Source organism: Phaenicophaeus curvirostris, chromosome 1 (assembly GCF_032191515.1).
Source record: "Phaenicophaeus curvirostris isolate KB17595 chromosome 1, BPBGC_Pcur_1.0, whole genome shotgun sequence".
Lineage (NCBI taxonomy): Eukaryota > Metazoa > Chordata > Aves > Cuculiformes > Cuculidae > Phaenicophaeus > Phaenicophaeus curvirostris.
The window spans coordinates 128199623-128222219 of record NC_091392.1 but is presented as its reverse complement, the minus strand read 5'-3'; the positions used below and the strand labels follow the sequence as shown (position 1 = coordinate 128222219).

The window sequence follows — 22597 nt, the reverse complement described above, 5'->3', positions numbered from 1 at the left end:
TATTGAATTAATGAGTTAACAGGGAAAATAAAATTTAACCAGATTTAAAAACACTTAACTGACTTATACATCAAAAAAATTAACTGCAAAATCAAATGTACTTGAAAAGCTACCATAATGGAAATGCTTCTGAAAAGAATAGCAAGTTTAGTCAAAATCTTAAGTCATAAGCTCACACTGATGTTCATGAACATGATGTTCTTTTTGCAAAAGGGTATAGTTATGTGAGTAGTTATGTGTGATTAGACGGGGTATTATGAGCTAGAAGATGGTGGAGGAGGGAAGCAGCAGCTAGTTAACCTCTGGAAATAATGGTTTCGTAATTATTCACAATTGTTTCACAAGGATTTGCCACTAACTTCCAAATTCTTTCTTATAAAATATGTGCTTCAATGGGATATAAACCGAACAGTGACGGGTAACGTAATTTCTTATCTTCCCTCTTTCTTCCCAAAACAAAAGAACAGAGTATAAAGTCATAATTATAAACAATCTAAGATAGAAAAATCCATTTCAGTTATGCAAGTGACTACAAGATTTTTTAAATTTCTCTATTTCCCCATAGTTGGTTACTTGAGCTGCAGCCTTCTACCACATACCACACTGGAGGTTTCAGCTTAAAAAGTTTCTCTGCTGCTTGTACTGCTTTACCAACATCATTAGCCAGCATGCTCACACTGAAGAACTGTCCCACATCCCAGTAATTGTTCATTTTTTCTAGGCTTCCTTTTCTTCCCAATAAACTGTTTAACCGTACACCTGTAAAATTTCAATTAAAAACCATATTTTTCTATCAGTTAAACACTAATAAGTGGTTTTTTATGGATAAGTCTATCAGTAAAAGATTAGTAAGACTTGATTAATCATTAGTGACAAAAATAAAGTGGAGCAAGTTTTCCCCAGGAAAAAAACAACATTGCCCAACATGGAGTCTGGGTCTGCAAATAATATTACTAATGCACTTCAGACAGTCAGAACTGCAGCCACACATAATGTTGAAAACCTTCTTGTGCTATGTGTATGGGCTATCTGTGTCCTGACTCTCAGCGTAAACTGTGCATCTCTGCATCTACTCCAAGAGATCAGTGGCTAAAGGCTTACATAAGCCTACCCTGAAGTAAGGTCAAGGAAATTATTTAAAGTCACCTTGGTAATTCTTCCTTTTTAAAGTTAAAGTATGTGTTTCATCAGGGTCTGATTCCAAATATAATGTTCAACTACTACCTTTCTAGAAAGAATTGTATGTCTCTTTCTATTATATGACATCTTTATAGATGTATAGTGATAGGTTTTAGTTAGCACCTACATGGAAGATGCGATTCTAGGTAGACAATTAGTTACTGTCCTGGTAGGCCCTTCCAGGTCATACTTCCTGTGGATCTCTCAGTTCAGGGACAACAGAAGCCCTTGGATCCTTCCCTGGCCTCACCAAGGAGAGCTGGACTACATTGTCACTTCCTGTCTTTGTCCCCTGTTGGCTGTGCAATGGGATAACCTTTGTGGTGCAGTAAAGGCAGCTTATGGGTGGTGCTTAAGTTGGTTCTTCCTTGTTCCTCTCTTATCTCTGGGACCCTTTAGATGGGCCAAGTTACTAGAAAGCTGCCTCAAGGCAACAAAGAGAACAATGGTCGAAGATCTGTGTGTGTTTTCGCCCACTGTCTGGGATCTGCCACTCAAAAGCCTGAACCACCTTTCTGCCTCTGCAATCCACTGCTATAAACATTTTGTTTTCATCACAGGGAGAAGGACAAAAAGCTTGTCTCTGGCACAGTGTGTGGATATTTACCTATTTTTCTCAGTTCCATGGAGCTTTCAAACTGTTGTCCTGCAACAAGCAACAAAACTGCAAGGTTAATTCCAGAATACAGAGTTGACTGGAGTTCAAATCCTTTGCGATACCTGTAGAGAAGAGTAAAGAGCTCACATATAACTGAATAAAAGAACTAAAATACTGCAAAGTTTTGGTATGTGTTTCAAGGTATTAATTTATTGTAAGGCTATATGGCTGGTTGGTACAAATGACACTCTGAAAAGAGCACTTGAAAAAAAGTAGCTTTTTGTCTTAGAGAGAGAAAGAAGAACTTCTGCTTAGTTTTATGTCCTACCATCTTGTGTCATTTTGTGAAAATAAAACTTAAACTGGTTACTGCAAAACTCTTAAATGCAGTAGAGCATAATTTTAATAGATTATTTATATGAGAGAAGCACTGAAAATATTAGTCTTTGGTGCAAGTTTTAAACAAAAAGTCTCCAAGCTCTTTGTATTAAAGCTTCACATTTATGATAGGTAACTGAGACAGCTGACAAAGGCTGAATGCATGCCACTATCTAGTGCAGAATAGAGATCCACCTGAAGCCTGCAAGTTCACTACTACCCATGTTACCCACATTGTACTAACCTTGTTGAGGTGATTTGAGGGGAAAAATAAGTGAGAGAGAGAGGTATTTTCAGTTAAAACAGAAACCACACATTGCTAACATTATTGCACTCAGCAGTAGTTTGTACGATTATACAAAAATACACATGTAAACAGCATGTCAGTGAGAGTCTGTGTGCACATGCATGCTTTACTCTCTTAAGAAGATGCATAATGCAGGTTATCAACATTTTTCCTATATACCATAGATCATTGATTTCCTGGGGATCTAAGGCAGAAACCATTCTTGCACAAAGGACCAACATAATTCTTATGACCTCACTTGCACTTCACTTTGGCCTTGAAGTAGATAAACTGTATATTTTCTCTACAAAGAAGTGGGTGACTTCCTCCCCCCATAAACTATGAGTATCAATCAGTAAACCAATTACATGGACAGGACCCTGAAAAAAAGACAGAACAAGGAGAACATTTGCTCTTCTAGCTCTTACAGCCCTGACTTCCATAATCAGAAGTCTGAAAAAGTTTTTAAGTAGAGATTTTTGTAGGCTTTTACCATTCAATAGCGTGATCTCGACTTTCAGTGTCTTTACAGTCGGAATCAAGAAACATATCCTTGTAGATCCTCCCACATAAGCAAAACATATCTGGAGCAGGGTGATCACATGTCTGCAACACTTGAAGCATAACTTGTAGTGCCTTCTCCCTGTCACCTGCATTGTTTCTTCTGAAATCAAGTACAGATAATAAAATAAATTAGCTCAGATCTGAAGCAGTAACTGCAAAATGGTGGAATAACGTTATCCCCCATCTACCCCACAACCCATCCATCATTACTATATACAGACTTAATTTATACTGATATGTGACTGTTGGTTGATTGCTAAAAACCAAATGTATTCTCCTATTACAGGACTCTGCTTCTAGCTCATATAAAGACTGATTTAAGCCTAGTAACTCCTCTATGAAAAAAATCTGCCATCTCACTTGACTCCTCCCTATATAGGCAGACATACTCTGCACATCCTGCTAGTGTTCATTCCTGACAATATTCATACAAAACCAGCCATTTTCAGCATTCAAGATGACAGCTCATTCAGATATGACTTGTAGTTATGAATCCAGAGGATACAGAGTCAATACCAGGCAGTACTGACTAAATACAGGAAAAGCCAGGTAAATCCTGTTTCAGACAAAAGAATGATGCAGCTCAATATGGGCCTTTGAAATACAAAAAGAAAAGGGAAAAACTGAACTGTACTTCTTTCTTAATTAAAATTAATCAGGTTAGAGAAAAATTTGGGAAACAAACAGCTGTCATAAACCTTCTTTTGACAAATATTTAACAACTGTATCAGTGACACATCAATGATTAAGTAACATTTGTGTTATTCATTACTAAACACATCAGAATTTTTGCCTCCCTTTGCTTCGTTGTTTTTGTAAATTTAGAATTCACTATTTACTGCAAAAAGTCACTTGCAACAAACAAAAATGTCTAATTTGCAAGAGTAATGCAAACACAGCTTTAGAGTTCAATAGCCTCTTCAAAACATGTTTAATCACTAGAAAGATTTAAAATATTTAATAACCCCTTTTCAGAACAGTTTACCAGTTTTTGATCCCTACCTATGTATCCAGGAACAGGCTTACAAGTACTGTGATTACTTTGTCAGCAATACCAGTAGCAGATAATGACTTCTGGCAAATTTATTATTTGCATGCCCCGAATGGATTAATATGTACTGTAAAGCAGCTCAGTTCCTTAGGTAACCAGCTGATGCAATAAGACCAATAACAACACATTATAGTAAAATTCAGGCCTGTGTGCATGTTAGGTTATGGAGAACATCTAGTAACATTAAACAGAATTTTAGCTAGTTTTGTGCAGGCTTTATCCTGCCTTTGATGTCACTGGCTGAGTGTAAACTTTCAAAGTGGCTACTTGAATATTTTTAAAATGTTTTTTCTTCAGATCAACTGTTGTTCTTAAATTAATACTGATCTCCTCTAATGAGAATGCAAGGAGAAAATCAGAGTATTCTTCCAGTTTTATAAGAACTAAATAGAATTTTAAAAGAGTGTGGGTAAATCTATTGTACAGATTAGCGTGCTCTAACCAAACCTGTTTTGAACTAATAAGACTTCCTCAGTAACAGTAGCCAAGTTTCACTGTTGTCAATATGAACACAGAGAAAGTTGAGTAAACAGAGCTTAAAACAAAATTAGGCCCTAAAATGTAAGTCCAACAAGCCCCAGGCCGTGTGTTACATGGTTACAGAAGCTGGCATGTGTTTAAGCTTTTTCTGAAAATGCAAAAAACACACTAGTGCCTAAGTTACAGTACTTCCACAATGATTAAAAAAATCCCACCGCTTCCCTGACAAGACAAACCTTGATTGAACCCTGCCTTGTGTGAGAACAGGTTAAATATTAATGATAATATTGAGGTGTTCTGATTGAAAAAGCATAACTTAAACAATACAATGCATAAAGCAAGACTGCTTAAAATAGAACACTGCAGATTGACACTTCTGGACATCAAAGGATGAACTTGAGCACATCAAATACAATACCAGGAGCGTTTCAAATAATCAAGTTCTAAATAAATAGTGTACTAGCTGACTCAAAATGAAATTAAAGGTGTCTGTCTCTTGTAAGATAAGAATAAAAATCATTTAAATGAGAATAAAATAACCTAAATCTGGCACAAGTATGCATTGATGTAACTGGACATTATTAAACAAAAATGTGGTTAGATATCTTTACACTAAATATTTTTCATGGCAGCAGAATTTGGTGCCTATTGGGCAATAACAAACTCAACACACCAATTACAAATTTGGGAACAGTTATTGCCTTCTGAAGCAAACCCAAAAAGAGGCAAAATAACCAAACAAAATCAAACCAGAAAAACCACATAATTTCAGCTACAAGCAGCTTCTCAAAATGAATATGAAAATATACTGTTGGATAAACATGCATAACCTAACTTGAGTCACAAGAATTGTGGCTCGAATTTAGAAGCCCAGAGGTACTCTGTGCTGCTGAGACACGTTCCTGTCCCCATCTACCACTCCACAGTTCTCTAGGTCTCTCCTGCTCCAAAGTGCAAGAATCACTTGTTGAAGTTTGCTTCAGATTGTTCAAGTTCTCTCTGAATTCGTACTAATGGAGAGAGGTTGCAAAAACAGCAATCAATCATCATTTGCAGAAACCAGAATCTTTTTACAAATCTATCCTTCTTTTCCCTTCCTAAATTTACTTAACAAACATAAAAATCACCACTGCTCTCTCAGGAAGTCCCCTCAGTCACAAGCTGGTGGAAGCAGTGGAAACACAGAGATTTATCACTATGCATTCTCCTGTCTTCATACTCTTCCCCAGATACGTGCTATTGACCACTGGCAGAGACAGGAATCCAGGTTAGAGCGAACTATGCCCTGAGCCTGTATGGCCATCCTTACACCGTTTCTCTCCTCTCACTCTCAAACTTCATCCAGAAATCATACATATATCACAGCCTCTCACCTGGCATAACAATGCCTTACAGCAAAACCCATATTCAGCAAAATCCAAATTCTCTTTTTTTTCTTTCTTTCTGGTTTCATAGCTTCTTTCTTCCCCCTCAAATCCATTCTATTTTTCTGAATCCTTCTCTCTGCTGCAGTCGTTATAATGAGTCCTAATTTTAAATATTCCTGGAACAAGAATTCTTCCTGCTTCACAGGCTGATTTCACCAGCTTTAGAGCATTGACAAGGTTAAGTAGCCAGAACTACACTCAGGAACCAAGTCTTTGTCCAACAAAGTTAACAGGAACAGCATGGATTTTACTGGCACAAGAATTAGTTCACTCTGTAAGTAACAGCTGATACAATCTTTTCTTTCCACCTTTTTGTTCACATCTTCTCCTTATTGTTTCCATCTGTCTAGCTGGAGAAAATTGCACACTACAGAAAGCCATATGTCACTGAAAAGTAATTTGCTCAAGGGAATCTAGTTTTGGTTTTCTTTATATTTCATGTTGACTTATTGATTTGATCTTCTGTTATTATTCTAAGGCATCTGTAAGCAGATTTCTTGAAAAATAATGCACAAGGGAATAAATAAAACCGTAAGCAATAATTCTGAAAACATTTGCCATAGAATAGTACATTCAAAAAGAGTAACCTGTTTTTTCCACTCTATTCCTATATAAAACTTGTGTATCATCTGATTTCAACCTTGAAGCAGCTATCAACATTTTACTGCACATATTAAGATTTAAAAAACCCCTGACTTCGGAAATGTCAGCAATACAACTTAATTGATTACTTTATTTGATTAATTTAATTAACTTTTTTAAATTTGATTAACTTTATTTATTTATTTATTCATTTATTTATTTATTTCATTTGATTTTCTTTATTTGATTAACTTAATTGATTACTTAATTGATTACCATTGATAAAATAAATGGTCTTCATATATGGTACTGTTTTCATTTATTATAATGTACAATACCTTTGCTTATAGTAATTATATGTAATTAATAATATTTATTATTAATTTTCTTGAATAAAAATAAGACACTTCATTAAGTATGCCTATATGACTCCATAGCAGATGATCTGAACTGCTACTAACTGCACACAAATCTTTAGCAAAAAAAGATTGCAAACAATATCTTAATTGTTGAGAAAAACAACAACTCATTTGAAATAGAGTTATCACACTTGCACTGTCACTTAAACAAGAAACTAATTTGTGAGTTATGACACATTATTCCAAGGATTCAGTTTGACTGTAGAACCTTCAATATTTGAAACAGCAAATGAGGAAAGCAAGACTCTAAATTGGGCTTTGAGAATGGAACTAAACTTGCAAGTCTCCAGTTAACTATAAAAATTAAAAAAGCAGTTGTGGTTTGATTTTTTTTTTTTTCACTTTTGTATACACTTTGGTGCTTCATGCAAGTCACTCATATAAAATAAGAAAACCCATCATGTGTTTTTTACTAAATCTGAGTAATTGCAGAACAGGACATTTTAAATAGCCCAGTGTTTTTCAATGGGAATAATTTCCTAGGATTATTATTACTCATAATTACTAGTGATTTTCTACTTGCACCCTGTTATGCCCTTCACTTGCTAATTGGCTTATTTTATTATTGTACTGGAATATGTTGCTTGTTAAAACAGAGCATGCTGAGTTAAATAACAGTGACTGCAGCTGCCCTCATCCTTACTGTAAGTGAAGATAGAAGTGTCCTGGAAAGAAACTGAAGTCTTCACAGCTCTGGTCTCATGCCCAGGCTGGGTTTGGTTTTAAGCTCACTCTGTTTTGAACAGAATTTGGCATATTATTTGGCTTCTTTGCAAGCTTCCAAAACTTGATAACTCCAGTCTTGGTAATAAGGCCAATACGAATATAATCAAAAATAAGTGTACTGCATATCTTCAAAAACTTGAATATCCAGCCCTGAATTTGTGAAGTAGGTCCTAAGTAAACAGCCAGCTGAAAAGCACACATTTGAATTAACTATAAATATATGCACTTTATTTATCTACTATATATACTACAGCAACAGAAAATAAAATAATAAAGAACCACTATAATTTTTTATTTCTCTCTTAACCTCTCTCTTAACTTACTCTGTGCATGTAAAATTCACAGAAATGGATTGTAAAACTTTATTATCCACTGGTATTGATTATGATTTACACTGTTCATGTAACCTGCTCAACACTTAGATAATCTGAGGCTATATAAAACACAGAATAGGAAGTGGTTAGTTTTATTCTAAAATTACTAAATAAGAAAAGATATTCTATAAACTTTTTTTTTTAAAGAAACATCACAGCTATTGCTTTCTACAAAAGACTTGGTGGAAAACAATAGTAGGTTTAAAAAAAACTTTAAGATCTTCTTTCACTGTTTGTTTTTTTCTCCAGATGGATCAAAAATTTAACTGTTGCTTATAATTAATCCACATGATACTTTAAAACATAGAAATATTCTGGTTTGAAACAAAAAAGGGAAGAATGTATGCATATAGAATACATTAATAAAGCATATTAAATCACTTTATATGACCATCTTCCTTGAGAAGATTCTCAGGTCTTTCTAATTTAAAAGAAAAGGAAGACTAAAGCTGTAATACTAGAGAATGAGTTTTAGCACAATGCCATTCGTGCACGTAGTATTTCTACCTGTTTTTTATTAATAAAGAGAGCCATTGCACTGGGTATTCGGGCAAATTACTTATTGAAAGGATAGCTGGATGAGTTCGCACGTTCAGATTTTGCAAGACATTAAATCCAAGGGTGAAAGCTTCCACTAAAAACAGGATCATTGACCAGCTCCTCTGTGTGTGAGTCTAGAAATTCATCAATAAAAGCACTCAACAAACCTCAGCTATAAGAGCAGTACAAGAAAGAGTTCATCTCACAAAAGCCAGGTCCTAAGGCCAGCACTATTAACCTAAGTCACTCCCATGAACTGTATCTGTAACTCATACAGGAAAGCAGGGAGGACAAACGTAACATACGTAGTAACATGCAAACCATGACATAACACAGGTGAACACTCTTTAAAGCTGCTAAAACCCCGAAAAATTCAGGAAAAACCCCAGAAACTCAGGTCGTCATTACAATGTAAATTCAGGCTCCCATATGCGTATTAGCAAATGTAAAATTAAACTGTGAGATCAAGTGCAGGTGCATGGTGGTTTTGTTTTGTTTGCTTAAATGATAAACGACCATTGGTCATCTCATACAAGAGCTGATTTTACTGTGAGGTTCTGCCATGGACTTGCATTTGCTATAGGTGTTGAGGCCGCTGCCCTGGGAGTTGGGATGCAGGTAAAGTAGAGGCTGGGAGATGCAGGAGAAAGAACAACTATACACCTGAGGCAGCTGGAGGCCATACCGCATGACTACCTTCTGGCTTTATGCAGGTCACTTCACCCAAAGACTTGCCACAGAAATGTGCAGTCCTCATTTTAAAGGAGGGCTAGCTCGAGAGAGTGAAGGCTAAATAATAAAATTGAATTTACATTTATTGCTGAAGACAATGGGATTTTTGAATACGTTTTATTGTGCTTTATACTTCAAAAGAAAAAAATCACACTGTAGACACCTCAAGCTAAGAATCTTTAATTACTGGAGTTCAGGTATCTACTTGTATGTGTTACTTCCACATCTATAAACGTAAGTAAAAACCATTGCTCTATTTCTCCATTATACGGTCATAAATTACTCAGGTATTGCAACAATAAATACTATCATAGAACTACCATAGAATCACTAGGTTGGAAAAGACCTCTTCATCGAGTCCAACCATGCAAACATGAGAGAGAACATCCTTTCATGGCAGCTCCCATACTAAATCTTCTCCTTACACAGAGCTTGCCTTCCAGGGTATGTATACCAACAGACAGAAGCAAACAGCCATCTATAGCTGAAACATCCAGCCCTCAGTTGCACAGCATCCTACTTCACACCAAAGCTGTGAATACAAATAACTGAAAACATTCATACTGCACATTGGGGCTGAACTTACACCTAAAGATGTGTTCCATCCTACACCTAAATTAAGATACAATCATATCTAAATCTCAGCTAGGAGACGGCAAGGAACAACATCTTAAATCAACCCATATCTGTATAAAAGAGAGCACTCTCTGCTCTGCTTGTGCATGGAGTCAAAATCGGTTAGCTTAAGACACTGGCAGAGGAATGGCCTTTTGCTCCCTAGGAGTTCTAAACAAGCAGCCAGGAGGGTGACCTATTTAGATAGCCCAGATTTGGAAACAAGCACAAGCCTGTCATTGCAAGCCACCATTATTAGCCTCAATACTATCAGACATAAGGCATAACAAATCTAAAATGTTCTCAAGGGTCTGCTCTGAAACAGAAACCAGGGTGGAAGACAGCAATCCAGGAGAGCGGCTGTGCTTAGAAACCTGCTCTGTGAATCAGGGTACCAGAAATTCACATGAAAATGTCTGCCTCCTCGACATATGTTTTAGTACATTTCTGCACAGTACTCTGCAGGGAAGCCCAGGCTTGTTTTGCTCATAATCCAAGCCAGGCTGGCTCTGAACCAGAAGACATGCAGCTAGGCTAGAATGGTGCTGAGTATAAAGTAAAATATTCCTTCCCCTTTCCTTAGCACAGCTTGTTAACTTGTACCCAGAACTGCACACACCTGTCATTCAGACTGGGCTTGTGTCCTCTTGATGCATCAGCAAAGAGCTGAGGCCCTCAGAAGCAATCCTCTACCACTTGCCTGCCACATCTCTAGCTCTATGCAGCACTAGACTAGAACTGACTTGAGAATAGTGAGTGAAATTAATGGCAAAGAGAACTCAGAGTGTCCAAGAAGAAATAAATTAATTACTTCCTACGTTGATTATTATCACAGTTCTGGCACACTTTAGCATTTTGTTCAGGGTGGGCTGAATGGGTTGTACTGAGCAACATTAATATTGTTGTACATGCTGAAATTAGTAGAATATTAAGTGAAAATATCATTGTGTATTTTTATAAATAGATTCTGGTAGGACCCACTAAAAAAGAGTTTGTTTTTAAAATGGAAAAAATAAATGATTCAAAAATCCCACAGAAGTAAGATGCTAAAAGCAACATCTTAGGAGTCAACTAAGTGAACCTGTTCTGAAAATGTTCAAGTCTTAACTTTTGAATTTTGTCCACCATTGTGTTTGAAGAAAGCAAAAGCAACTGTAGCAGCTAAATTCTGCATTCTTATTCATGGAAAACTTATTATTTATTTCTGAAAAAACTTTTCCATAGCAATGTTTAAATCGTTCTGAGAAGAACACAAGGAAAGTCACGCTGGTTCAGGCTAGAGGTCGATTTAATTAAACCTGTTGATGAGGAAAGCAATTCATTTTATACCAAAAGTGCATTTTTTCATTTTATTTTTTGAGCAGCCTAACAAGAAAATTATCTTTCATTAGGTGTGATAAATACCAGAACAAACTGCAAGTTACATAAATGGATTCTCTCTGTCTTCATATGTTCAGATCAAAATCTTCTGAAAGATACACTTCAACAAAACAAGTTAACAGATTCAGTAGAGGTTAATCAGCTAAGATTTAATGGTCTATGATATCAGGAGTGGATAATCAAAATACCCAGTGTTCACTTCCAGTCTTAAAAAAAAAAAAGCCCTACAGTCACACCTATGCTGAATCCTCTATACACTCTGTATTACTCACTACTATATCCTTTCAAAGACTTCAACCAACCTCCTTCATACTGAATCACTCAGATGATCATTTAGTCTTTCAACAAACCACTGGATCCTTTTAAAAAAAAAATCACTGTTTTCTATCAACTTTTCTGTTGGCATGTACTGCATTCTTTGTTCCTCTGTGCATGACCTTGCACATGGTTGCACGAGAATTATAGACTGTGTTCTCTAAAAAATAAATAAATCTAAAGCTGTGAGAAGACTTTTCTTTGCCATAGAAATAGCTTTTCTAGCACTTTATATAACATGTCAGAGGAATTGCTTCTGTAGATTATTCTTAAATTCCTAATCCCTTTGATATATGCCATCCTGACGCTACCCAGCACTAATTTTTAGTTAGACTGCAAGTCATAACTTCTAGCAGCACGTGAATTGCATGTAACCTGTTACTTTTATTATAACACATGATTTTATTTGCATAAGATCTATTTTTTAAAGTGCAATCTTACTATAAATTCTATAGAAATTAAGTAACTATTATACATAGGCACTACAAAAATCTGTAGCTAAATAGAAGAGTTCAATAATATTTCTGTGTATCCTAATCCAGCGACATGCCCACAGGTTCAGATCACCTCTCAGCCTTTCAAGGAAGCCACATCATGAATGTGTACTCTGCTATACTAAACTTTTCAAGATGTCCAGAATAATTAGTTACTCAGAATAAACAATCACAGCCTGACCAAGAATCCACTGGTATCGTTTGTATCTTTCACAATCTACTGAGGTGTCAGTCAATGACAAAATGATGGCTGTTGGGAAACAATGATTTCAAAACTTACAAGCTGTCCTGGTGTGCAGGAAGCATGGTATTAGGAAAAGATGGCTGTGGTGAATATGAGCGTGTGCAGCCAGGGGAAAAGAATTTACTATTATTTGCACTATGAATTTATATATAAGCCAACATGGAACAGCAATAAAATGAAACAATCTTCGTTCATCATCCTTACCGATTCAATGCAAAAGCATAATGAAATTTAATGTTGTGTTGATCAGCCAGATCACAGGTAGGAAGCGTTTCCAGTGTTTCTACCAGCTTTACCATAGCATCATAGTCCTGGTATAAATAAATAAAATAAAAGAAGAAAAGAAAGAAAACAAAAGAAATGGAGAACAGAGGAAAGCATCGCTGAACTAAAATGTATAATGACTGCTAGACAGTATCTCAACTGACTATTCCTAGAAGAGTCTGTGAAACAGACACAAATTCTGTGTAAGGAATTGAACGGGGAAATTAAGCATGTCAGCTGGTTGTGCACTCATTTTGATTCCTCAGGGGTAAACCGCAAATACGTTGCTGAAGAGGCCAGTTTATTGACAACACAAATGGTCTCACATTCCTTAATTTGTTTGTTCAAAACATGTTTCCAGATGACTACATCTCTCAGTTAAGATGATCTTTCAAAAGAATGAAAATGACCACCTGAGGCGATCAAAATGAAGTTGCATAAATCGTTGCAAGAAAATGTGCATCTCAGAAGGGATAGTTGAGTTACAAAGCATGACCTGGTCACTCACTGCTCTCATATCCCATTTATACTGATAAAATAACCAACATAGCTCCCGATGGAAAAAAAATTCAACAGAGTGGTTCTGTGAAAATGTATTTTAAAAGGGATGTCAAACACACAGACTGGCAGTTTGGAAATATAGTACGCAAGCTGTGTTTTAGCACAAGTAGAATTTATGTAAAATAAAAGTCAAGGAAAGAAGGTGCAGTTATCTTTTAAAGACAAACTGAACTATCATTGAGAGAAACCTGTCAACTTGGGCAGCCCTGGCCAATACAATGGTCACAACAAATGCATATTGTTCATTGCTAAACATATCTGACTTTGGGAGCAAGGGAGGAAAGAGAGGGAAGGGAGCTGCAAAAATTTGCTTCTGTGGGGAATTTTTTGTAAAAAATTACCCAGAGAACCAAGATTTTTAAGGAGGTTAAAAATTACTAAAAACAAAGGAGGAGACCTCAACAAGTCACTTAATCCATGTTTCTTGTTCATGGGGCACATAAATGAGTCTAAAGCCCCTTAACCTACCCAGCAGACAAGTCAAAATGCTAAACGGTGTAACAATGTAGAGTCAGCTTTGAATCACTGTTCAACAAACAATGAAGTACAGAGCAAACAAGAGACAAAATCACAGTAAAATAATTTTCTTTAGTCTTTAGGAACTTACCTGAATATCTCTGTAAGAAAGAAGCAGGTTTATGACAATGTCAGAAGTCAGCACTTCAGTATTATCCATACGAAGCTTAATCCTGGCCAGCTCCTTAGCCAGTTCATCTCCTTGATACTTCTCTCTAGCTTTTCTAATATCACTTAGCAGTGTTTCTTTATAATAGGCACTAAGGAAATAAAAGATAGACATAAGGGAAGAAGAATGTTACACATTTCTTACAAAACATGGGTATATTTCTAATAAAAAGCGTAATTTCTAATAAAGATACCATTTCCTCAGAGTGAGGAATGTTTCCATATTTTTCATTAACTCATAAATATTCTGCCATGTCCCACCTCAGACTGTGGGGCCATATATCGATATGTTTATAACCAGGATCGTGAGATCATTTTATCAACACTTTACTGACCATGTGGTACACTGTATTTGTATCGTAAAGAAGGCAGCAATGGGGATAATAAAGTGACCCAGGAAGGACCAGTGTGATGTAAAGAGGAGGTACATGATTTTACCATGAATAGAGAAAAGAAGTTTTCAAAAAGTGACCCAGGAAGGACCAGTGTGATGTAAAGAGGAGGTACATGATTTTACCATGAATAGAGAAAAGAAGTTTTCAAAAAGTGACCCAGGAAGGACCAGTGTGATGTAAAGAGGAGGTACATGATTTTACCATGAATGGAGAAAAGAGGTTTTCAAACAAAGAAACTGAAACAAAAACAAGCCACCAAAAGCTGATTTAACTGCAATCTGTTCAATGAAAATAACTCCTAATGCAGGCAGGATCTCTGTAAAAGGCCCCACTAAGTGCATCTTAGTTACACTAACATCAGTGTACAATTTAGCACCAGAGCTTTGGTTAAAACACAAAATCATATGCACATTATCAGTGTGACAGCTAAAAATGACCTGAACAGGCAACTTAGAAGTAACTTTATCTGGGGCAGCTGATGGAGTCTATACTTTGGATGTTAGCACGTCACCTGACAGATACTCAAGTACATACAAGACCTTTTTTGCTTACAATTGTGTACTGCAAAGTATTCAGCTTTGCTTAGCGTAAGCCCTACACACAGCAAAGAAAACCAAGTTCTCTATCTAATACACATTATATCTTACACATGACATATGTTTATAATGCAAAGCAGCAAGGTCACACTATAGTAAAGCTTTCAGTAGTTGTTTTAATGTCAGTGGAGATTAGGCCTAATTCACCATGGATTTCCAATCTCAGGTTTGTATCCAGCATTGCCTTTTACTAGGCTAATGATAATTAGTACTTCTTGTGCTAAGCAAACTAAAAGCGGATACTGGGATAATGTTTTTCATTTAAATTACTTAGGAATGGGAGCCTCGTGTTCAAAAATGATGCAACATACAACCTCTTCAAACATATTCAAGTTTCTGGCAGGAACAAGGGATCACCTAGCTATACCTTCTTCTTCACAAGGATCTACAACAACAGTGCCAAATTCTGCAGCTGTACAAAGGGCTCTTACAGGCACTTCAGCCTGAAAACAAGAAAAAAATGCTTACTGTAGGACTTCACAACACAATTATCAAACCAAAATCACCCACCATTCTGGGCATATATGTCAGAGACAAAGTAAACAAGTAGCTTTGGGCAGCTGGTGCCCAGGGCACCATTTTACAACGATACAAACACTAGGCAGTACCAACATCTACTACTACCAGGAACACTGTGCTACTAATTTCACAAGTCTGCACTGCTGAGCACAGCTTTCCTGTATACTGACCAACTTCAATGAGTTTCTGCCCCTCCTCTTGTACCTTTTGTCAAAGTGGGTCTGTGTTGTGTGAATGTAGCCTCCTCACTAGCCCTGTTTCGAAAAAGCCAGAGGGAGCCTGTGCTTCTTCAAGGCACCAATATCCCAGTGACTGCCCAGCAAAGTACCAGAAAATAGCACACCTGCCATAGATGGAGCTGTAAGGAACAAGGGGTGTGTGTGAAGGGTCATATATGGGATCCTAAGTGTGCGACCAGGCAAGAAAAAATTTTTTAGATAAGCCTTTTACTTGGGTAGGATAACAATATGGAAAGAGGAAGAAATCAAAGGGTCCTCAGTGCTCCTTCATGCTTCAGACACTGGGAAAAATAAAACCTAGAAGTTCAGCCTCTCCCAGTTTTTTCCAGAAATGCAAATAAAACCAGGCAAGCTGCAGAGTACAGAGTGAGCAATGGAGAAAAGATTTTCATCTCCAGTCCCAATTCTCAGAGCTCCAATAATCCCTTGTAGAAGTGGCTGAGCAGTACCATGTTGATTAGGTGACATCAGAAGTTATAAAACAAAACCTGAACCATGGAAGTCACATTTGATTGCCCTTTGCTGCCATATATATATATACATATATATACACACACTTGTTTGGTGACAGAAAAGGACAGTCTTTGGGTCTGAGCTATATGAACAGGCAGTGATCTTATCTCCTATTACAACCTCATGCACTGTAATTTATACTTAAGCACTTTACCTTATTCATGGACCGCCTTTGCTTACTGGTATTTCAGAAAGTAACCATAAGTCAATTTCTAATGTAACATGGTTAATTAACTGCAACAGCTGCGGGACGCTAATACAGAAAGCACTGAAGTTACCAGATTCTTTTATCAATCTATTAAGTGCAGCTAAAAATAAAAAACCCCAAATGCTACTCAAGATTCTGCATCTCTTTTTCATAACATTAAAAAGAGTCTATCAAAGGTTCTGCAGGTGTGTTGCAAAATTACCATGATCTAACATTAATATCTTTGAGAAGGCTGATTAACTTGTCCACCAGTGGGACACAAAGAGGCCCCAGGATGTCATCCCAGCTGTGTTGCATATACTCAGAAGCTCTTCGTTGAGCATCACTTTCACAGTAAAAGTAGTCTTCACAAGGTGTGACAATGTATGGAATAAAATAATAATTGCCACTGGAAGCCTAAAAGAAAAACAGACACAGTTTAGAAAACAACTGAAAGTGGAAATATGCTTGTGTATATCAGAATCTTCTACTGTCAGGAAAAACAGATAGATTAGAGTTTGTGCACTATGAAGCTTTAGCATGCCATTTAACACAAGATTTGTGAGCATTAAATTAAAGGAATTTTCTGTGGAAGAGTTACAAATATTAAGAAGGGTGATGAATAAGGGTCCAGACCTGTTAACTGACAATACAACAAAACTGTTCATTTTGTCTTATGTGAGACATGGACCCTAAGAGGGTCTGACAGTTACAAGCTAACCTTCTGCTCCCAAATTTTTGGACCCAGAGATGTACTTGCATCCTGTAGGCTCACTCTGTGCTAGAAAGATGACATAGAGCTCCTCATAGAGAGACAGGAAGAAAGAAACACAATCACTGGAAGGATTTTATGGAGATGCTTAATCCAGTGGAGCCTACAAAATATCTGCTGCATGCTGCCATCAAACACTAAACCAACCAACAAAACTCTGAAACATTTTGGAAGACTTCTAACACGAAATTCTAGAAGTAAAACCCAGAAACCCTTAATATGCCACTTAAGTGTAAATGTGATCAAGTGATGAAAATGGAGAGGAAACAGGAAATACTCTTCAGAGCCCCAAACTAGCAAGTTCAGAGTCTTCAGCTACTGAGCAAGATCCCAAAACCAGACAAGTGCAAAGGTTTCCACAGCAACAAGCACCAATATCCCATTTTGAGCTACAACAATTCTCTGCTGTTTAAAAGAAAAGCAAACTTTGCATTTCAGAGTAAATAGATAGAAGCACTGAAGCATGGACAAGTACGACAAATCTAATAAAATCAGCTACTACTAAATACCCTTTAACTATTACCTTGGAGATATCAAACACATACAGCAAAATCATACCTTTCATTATTCCACATCATCTAAGCCTGCAGTAAAGTTATAGTCATTTAAAGTCACTTTGAGCAATGGGAAAATGCTGAAATAATGGAAAGAGTGGCTATGAAGATGGCACTTTTTTATACGCTCTTCTATAAACTAGACAAGAGAGAAACTGTTCACAGGAAGTAACAACATAGGGTATTCAGCTGCTAAAAATAAAGATGAAAAAACCCTGTACAGTACACCCTGTTGCTAATCTGAATCTGTAAGGATTTAGGATTTTAAATTATTTCTAACAGATAAAGATCAAGCAACATTCCTTCCCTGTAAACTCTACAGTACAGTATCTCTGTTGCAACAATATAATTATCTGTTGCAATGCTATCTTAACTTCCTACTGAAAAAGTTAGGACAATTGCAACTCAAGTCACCAGTATATTAGAACAATTCAGTCTTGGGTTTATTCAGACAAACACCAAGTTCAGGGCAATGCAAAAGCTGCTTGTGTATAAACTCTATTCATAAAGTTGTAACGATGAATAAGCTCTTCCTGTAATGGAAAAAAATAAAAATCCAATCTGAAAGTATGATGCACCTTGTGACACAAAGAGAGCTGCAGTTATCTACTGAAAAAGCAAAGCAATTTTCAGAAAAAAATTAAATGACATGCATGAAACACTGTATTAATCCTACTCAGCCAACATCTCATCTATTTGACTTACATTTCTTTCCACTTTTTGGATAGTGAAATCTATGCAATTACAACCACATTTTTATCCATGAATGACATTTTTGTGTGCAGAACTTACAAACTCTGCACATATTTGAGCACGTCACCTTGTCTGAAAGGCAACCAGCTCCAATATTCTAGCTTCTTCTGTCCAGCATTTATACATAATAAATTTTAAAGCCCCTTCATACAGAGTGTGTGGGCTTTCTATGAGGTCTTTCCTATCCTCATTACATAAAAAACCTCTTCTGTCCATCACCTTTTCTCATACCATCAATGGACAGAAATGGCTGAAAATATCATCTTTGCTTCTTCAGATTATCTACTCAGGATGCTGGCGTCTGACACCAATAGCTAATCATTGTGAAAATTACTATCCTGTCATACTCTAACAATTCCTTTTTAAGACAATCAATAAATGGCACAATTACATATGAAGTAACATATATAACAATTCCAGCTGCAAATGTGTATAACCCATAAAACATGACCTACTTAATTCTAACAGAATCATAACTTCATAGCTTATAAAGACTGTATGCTGAGTGGGTTTATTTCAGGATTAGTAGTTAAGCTATTTTTACTTTCCTGTTTTGAGAAATGTTTAGATTAAAAAATACAAAAAACCCAAGCAGACTGAAAAAAAGAAAAGCTCTCAATAGCTTATTGTCCATCAGACAATGTATGCCCAATATGCTACTAATGAAACCTTGGTATTCAATCACAATACTTTAAAATCTACCACAAAAAAAATGCCAAAAGGTTAAGGACAAAAAAACCACCCAGGTAAATAACTGCAAGTAAGTGGAGAGAGTAACCTGTTCTTCAGGGAAAAACAGTTAAGAGGAGTAAGCACAGAGCCATGCTTTTGCTGAAGACCTGACAGCGTTAGGACCACATACGCCATTTTTAGGCTCTAGACAAGACAGGCCAGATGTGGAGTGCTTTTTGTCATAAAATACTCCTCCAAACATTTTGCTAATGTTGTTTAAAGTAAACTTTTGAGCTTAATAATGTAAACAGTTTTTTAATTGTACTGCTACATTATTCCAGTGCAACTGTCATTTTGAGACAGAGGTGCTACACTAAAATTAAAGGGCTTTCTTTTCCAAATAAACAATCTTGAGTAAAATCTGTGCATTTTTAGGAGGGAATTATGCCTGCACAGCCAATAGCACAATTAATTCACTTGAGCCATGCAGTTCATTTTTCGACTAAGTCAGGCATCAAGAGTATTAGGAGTGCTTACCCTACTTGACAAAGCAGTTAAAAGGAAAACCTGCAGGATGATAACTGAAAATGAACTACATTCACTCAAAGAAGTCACAAACTTTGGAGTGTTCAGGGAGTTTAATGCACTGTTCTCTTAAGAATTAAGGTTTTCACAGTAGTTTTCTGTGACATCACATTCCTATCCATCTTGCTGTACAGGTGACTAAAATATTACAAATTTTGTAAAAATAACTCCTCTTCTGAAATTGAAAAGTACACAATATATTTATGTGAAGATTGTGAAGGGAGATTATCAAAAGCCAATCATTCTGAATGCTTCGGGTCTGACTTGCACAATTCTTAAAACCTCCTTATACAAAAATGTAGAAAAACGCAGTAATAAAAAGGCATATTTATTTAACAGAAAGCAGATTTAACACGATATGTACTTAGCCTATCAGATTACCACTGTGGTATTCAGGAGGTATTTGAACTTGAAGCTTTGTGGTTGGCAATCTACTCCAAATTGAAATAAAACAAATAGGAAAACACCACCACAAAACAGCATAAGGATCAAAAAGACAGACATAACACATGAATAGAGAAATTATTAAAGAAGGAAACAATGGAAAACGAATATAAATATTTATAACAAGTCTATATTTACAAGGCCAAGAAAACAGTGCAATACTTCGCCACCTAGAATATAAGATTTCTGTCTACATGATTTGTCTATATCTCCTTAAGTAATCATGAAGATGCTTTCAAGCCTTACTATTACCTACACATCAGAATCATTAAGTAATGATTAGGTATCTATAATCCAACCACAACAAATACGCATCTCTTGAGATAGTTACTTTTCAATTAAAACTTCCATTCATAAATAAAGTTTAAAAACCTTAGTTTTCATTATATTTACAGTAACAGTGGCATATTTCATGATTAGAAACATTAGGAGTAATATTTACAGGGTTACCCACTGCCTTTGTACTATTTTCCCCCAAAAGGAAAAATGCTTGTCTGTATTGAAGGCATTCCTCCTCCTCTTTGATTATGTGTCCTTTTGCAAACTCTTTTAAAACTTCTGCTGCCTCAAGCTTTTTTAAAAATACATATTTAAATTACCATAACATACAAACTTTTATACACTGTAATAATGATCAGAAAATAAAAAATATAAAGCTACTCTGCAATACTATTTCTACAGATTATTAAATTCAAATAACGTAATCATATCTTCAAGTCTTGGCTTAACTCGATCCATTGGGGCTACAGGAGAATACGAGTAAAAGCGTCAAAATCTTTCTATGTAGTTTTCTCATGCGATCATTGCCTGGAAACAGTAGATACAGTCTAATTTATAGAGCTAGTGAAACTCTAAAGAGACTTTCTGCCAATTACAATAAAAATTCCTTGTAGCAAGGATAAATTACAGTCCTGTTCCCTTTAGATCAAGGAGAATTTTTGCTAATGACTCCTCTACAGCCCAGACATTATTCTCTGCTTACTATAAGAGCTGCTAGAGGATTTAATGAAAAAAAAAACCCATTTAAATCTCTGAAAACACTTCATCAGGCCCACGGGCCTAAGTATACCATAATAAACCTTTTGGTTTAATAGGCAGCTTACTTTCCTTTAAATACCTTCCCTGAAAGCAATTAACAGGGTTATTCATATTTCTTCAGGCATACCATCAGCTATAGAAAAATTAACTATTGAGACTTTCTCTTTATATTCTGTACTTGCCACAATAATTCTTCTAGAGTGGGATATTCTCGTTTGTATTCTTAGTGTCACATTCAGACAAACAGAATGGATCGCAGTCTGTATCTCAAACTATGCGCAGCCATTGCTAGAACTATTGCCAGGAGGACTGTACATTTTGCTTCCTGACTCCAGCAATTTCTAAAAAGCCTCTTGTGCACTTCACTGCATCTTGGATGTTTTTTATGCACTGTCTCTTAAAATTCTGTAGAGGGAGAGGAAACTTCCCTACTAAGAAAAAAAATTCCCAAGATGTAGTTTCAAAATAGAACAATTTTCCCATGGATTTTGTCTATTATGTTGGTTTGGGGGAAGATTATTTTTTAAACTTTCTTTGCTTTTAAAATCCTTGAAATTTCATTAATCTAGTAAATCAATGGTTATTTGACATCTAAAGAAATTACAAAGCACAAGATCAGTTTCCAAAGATATATTTATTTTCCTGTACCTTACAGTACAGTAGCATCCACTGTGCTATCAAACCTTGATTCTTCCACCGTGACATAGGAAATTAATTATTCTGCAAGACTGCATGTTTGCAATTTATTTCATTGATAAAAATTTTGACAGAAAATAGGAAGCTGTGTACCTTCCCTAAGTAAAATTAGCAGATCCTCAAAGCTCAGAGGAGCGCTGCAGAAGGAAACCTGCGACACTGAATCTTGACCTTGAATTTCATGCCAGGACAATTCTTTCTTGGGAACTGAACTCCCACAGCCAATAATTCTTTCCTTTTGTATACAAGTGTGCAATAAATTATCAATACAGAATTTCAATTGCTTGTTTGGGGGAGTCAAGCAGAACTGAATCACATTCCCCATGTGATTTTATCCCTAAAACTTCATTCCTGGAGGGAAGTTCTCCTACTCCTACATTATTTTTTTTAGACAGTAAGCTATTAAATCTCTCAGATGAACACTGCCACAGCATGCTCCTGTATAATTTTCACTGTTAGATCTGCTGCATTCAGGCCAAATCCCAAATGAATTGCTGACCTTTTTTCTATGCATTGTTTTCAGCTGTATGTCTGGTTTCCTCGCTCTGGCCTCCTACTTGATGCTGAATAAGCAAAAGTTTTCCTTAAAAAGAAAATATCTGTTTTCTTCAAGGCTTACTTGGAATACATAAAAGAAAATTGCCACAAAGGACACACTAGGCACTCGCCTTCTCCGTATCTTAAACACAGATCCACCCCTATTCTACGCTATGATTTTTTTGCACCTTTGTCCGTGACTTA

The 22597-nt window shown here is 36.2% G+C and overlaps 1 protein-coding gene across 1 annotated transcript in view; it reads right to left on the bottom strand.

Moving 5' to 3' along the window:
- MAP3K15 (mitogen-activated protein kinase kinase kinase 15) overlaps positions 1-22597 on the bottom strand; it is an 83300-nt gene that overhangs the window by 33776 nt on the left and 26927 nt on the right. The window contains exons 4-9 of the mRNA XM_069854485.1: positions 16566-16759; positions 13817-13985; positions 12589-12695; positions 2935-3105; positions 1787-1899; positions 600-759 (exon numbers count right to left, since the gene is read on the bottom strand). Coding sequence (XP_069710586.1) covers positions 600-759; positions 1787-1899; positions 2935-3105; positions 12589-12695; positions 13817-13985; positions 16566-16759 — 914 coding nt within the window. The remainder of the gene's footprint in view (positions 1-599; positions 760-1786; positions 1900-2934; positions 3106-12588; positions 12696-13816; positions 13986-16565; positions 16760-22597) is intronic.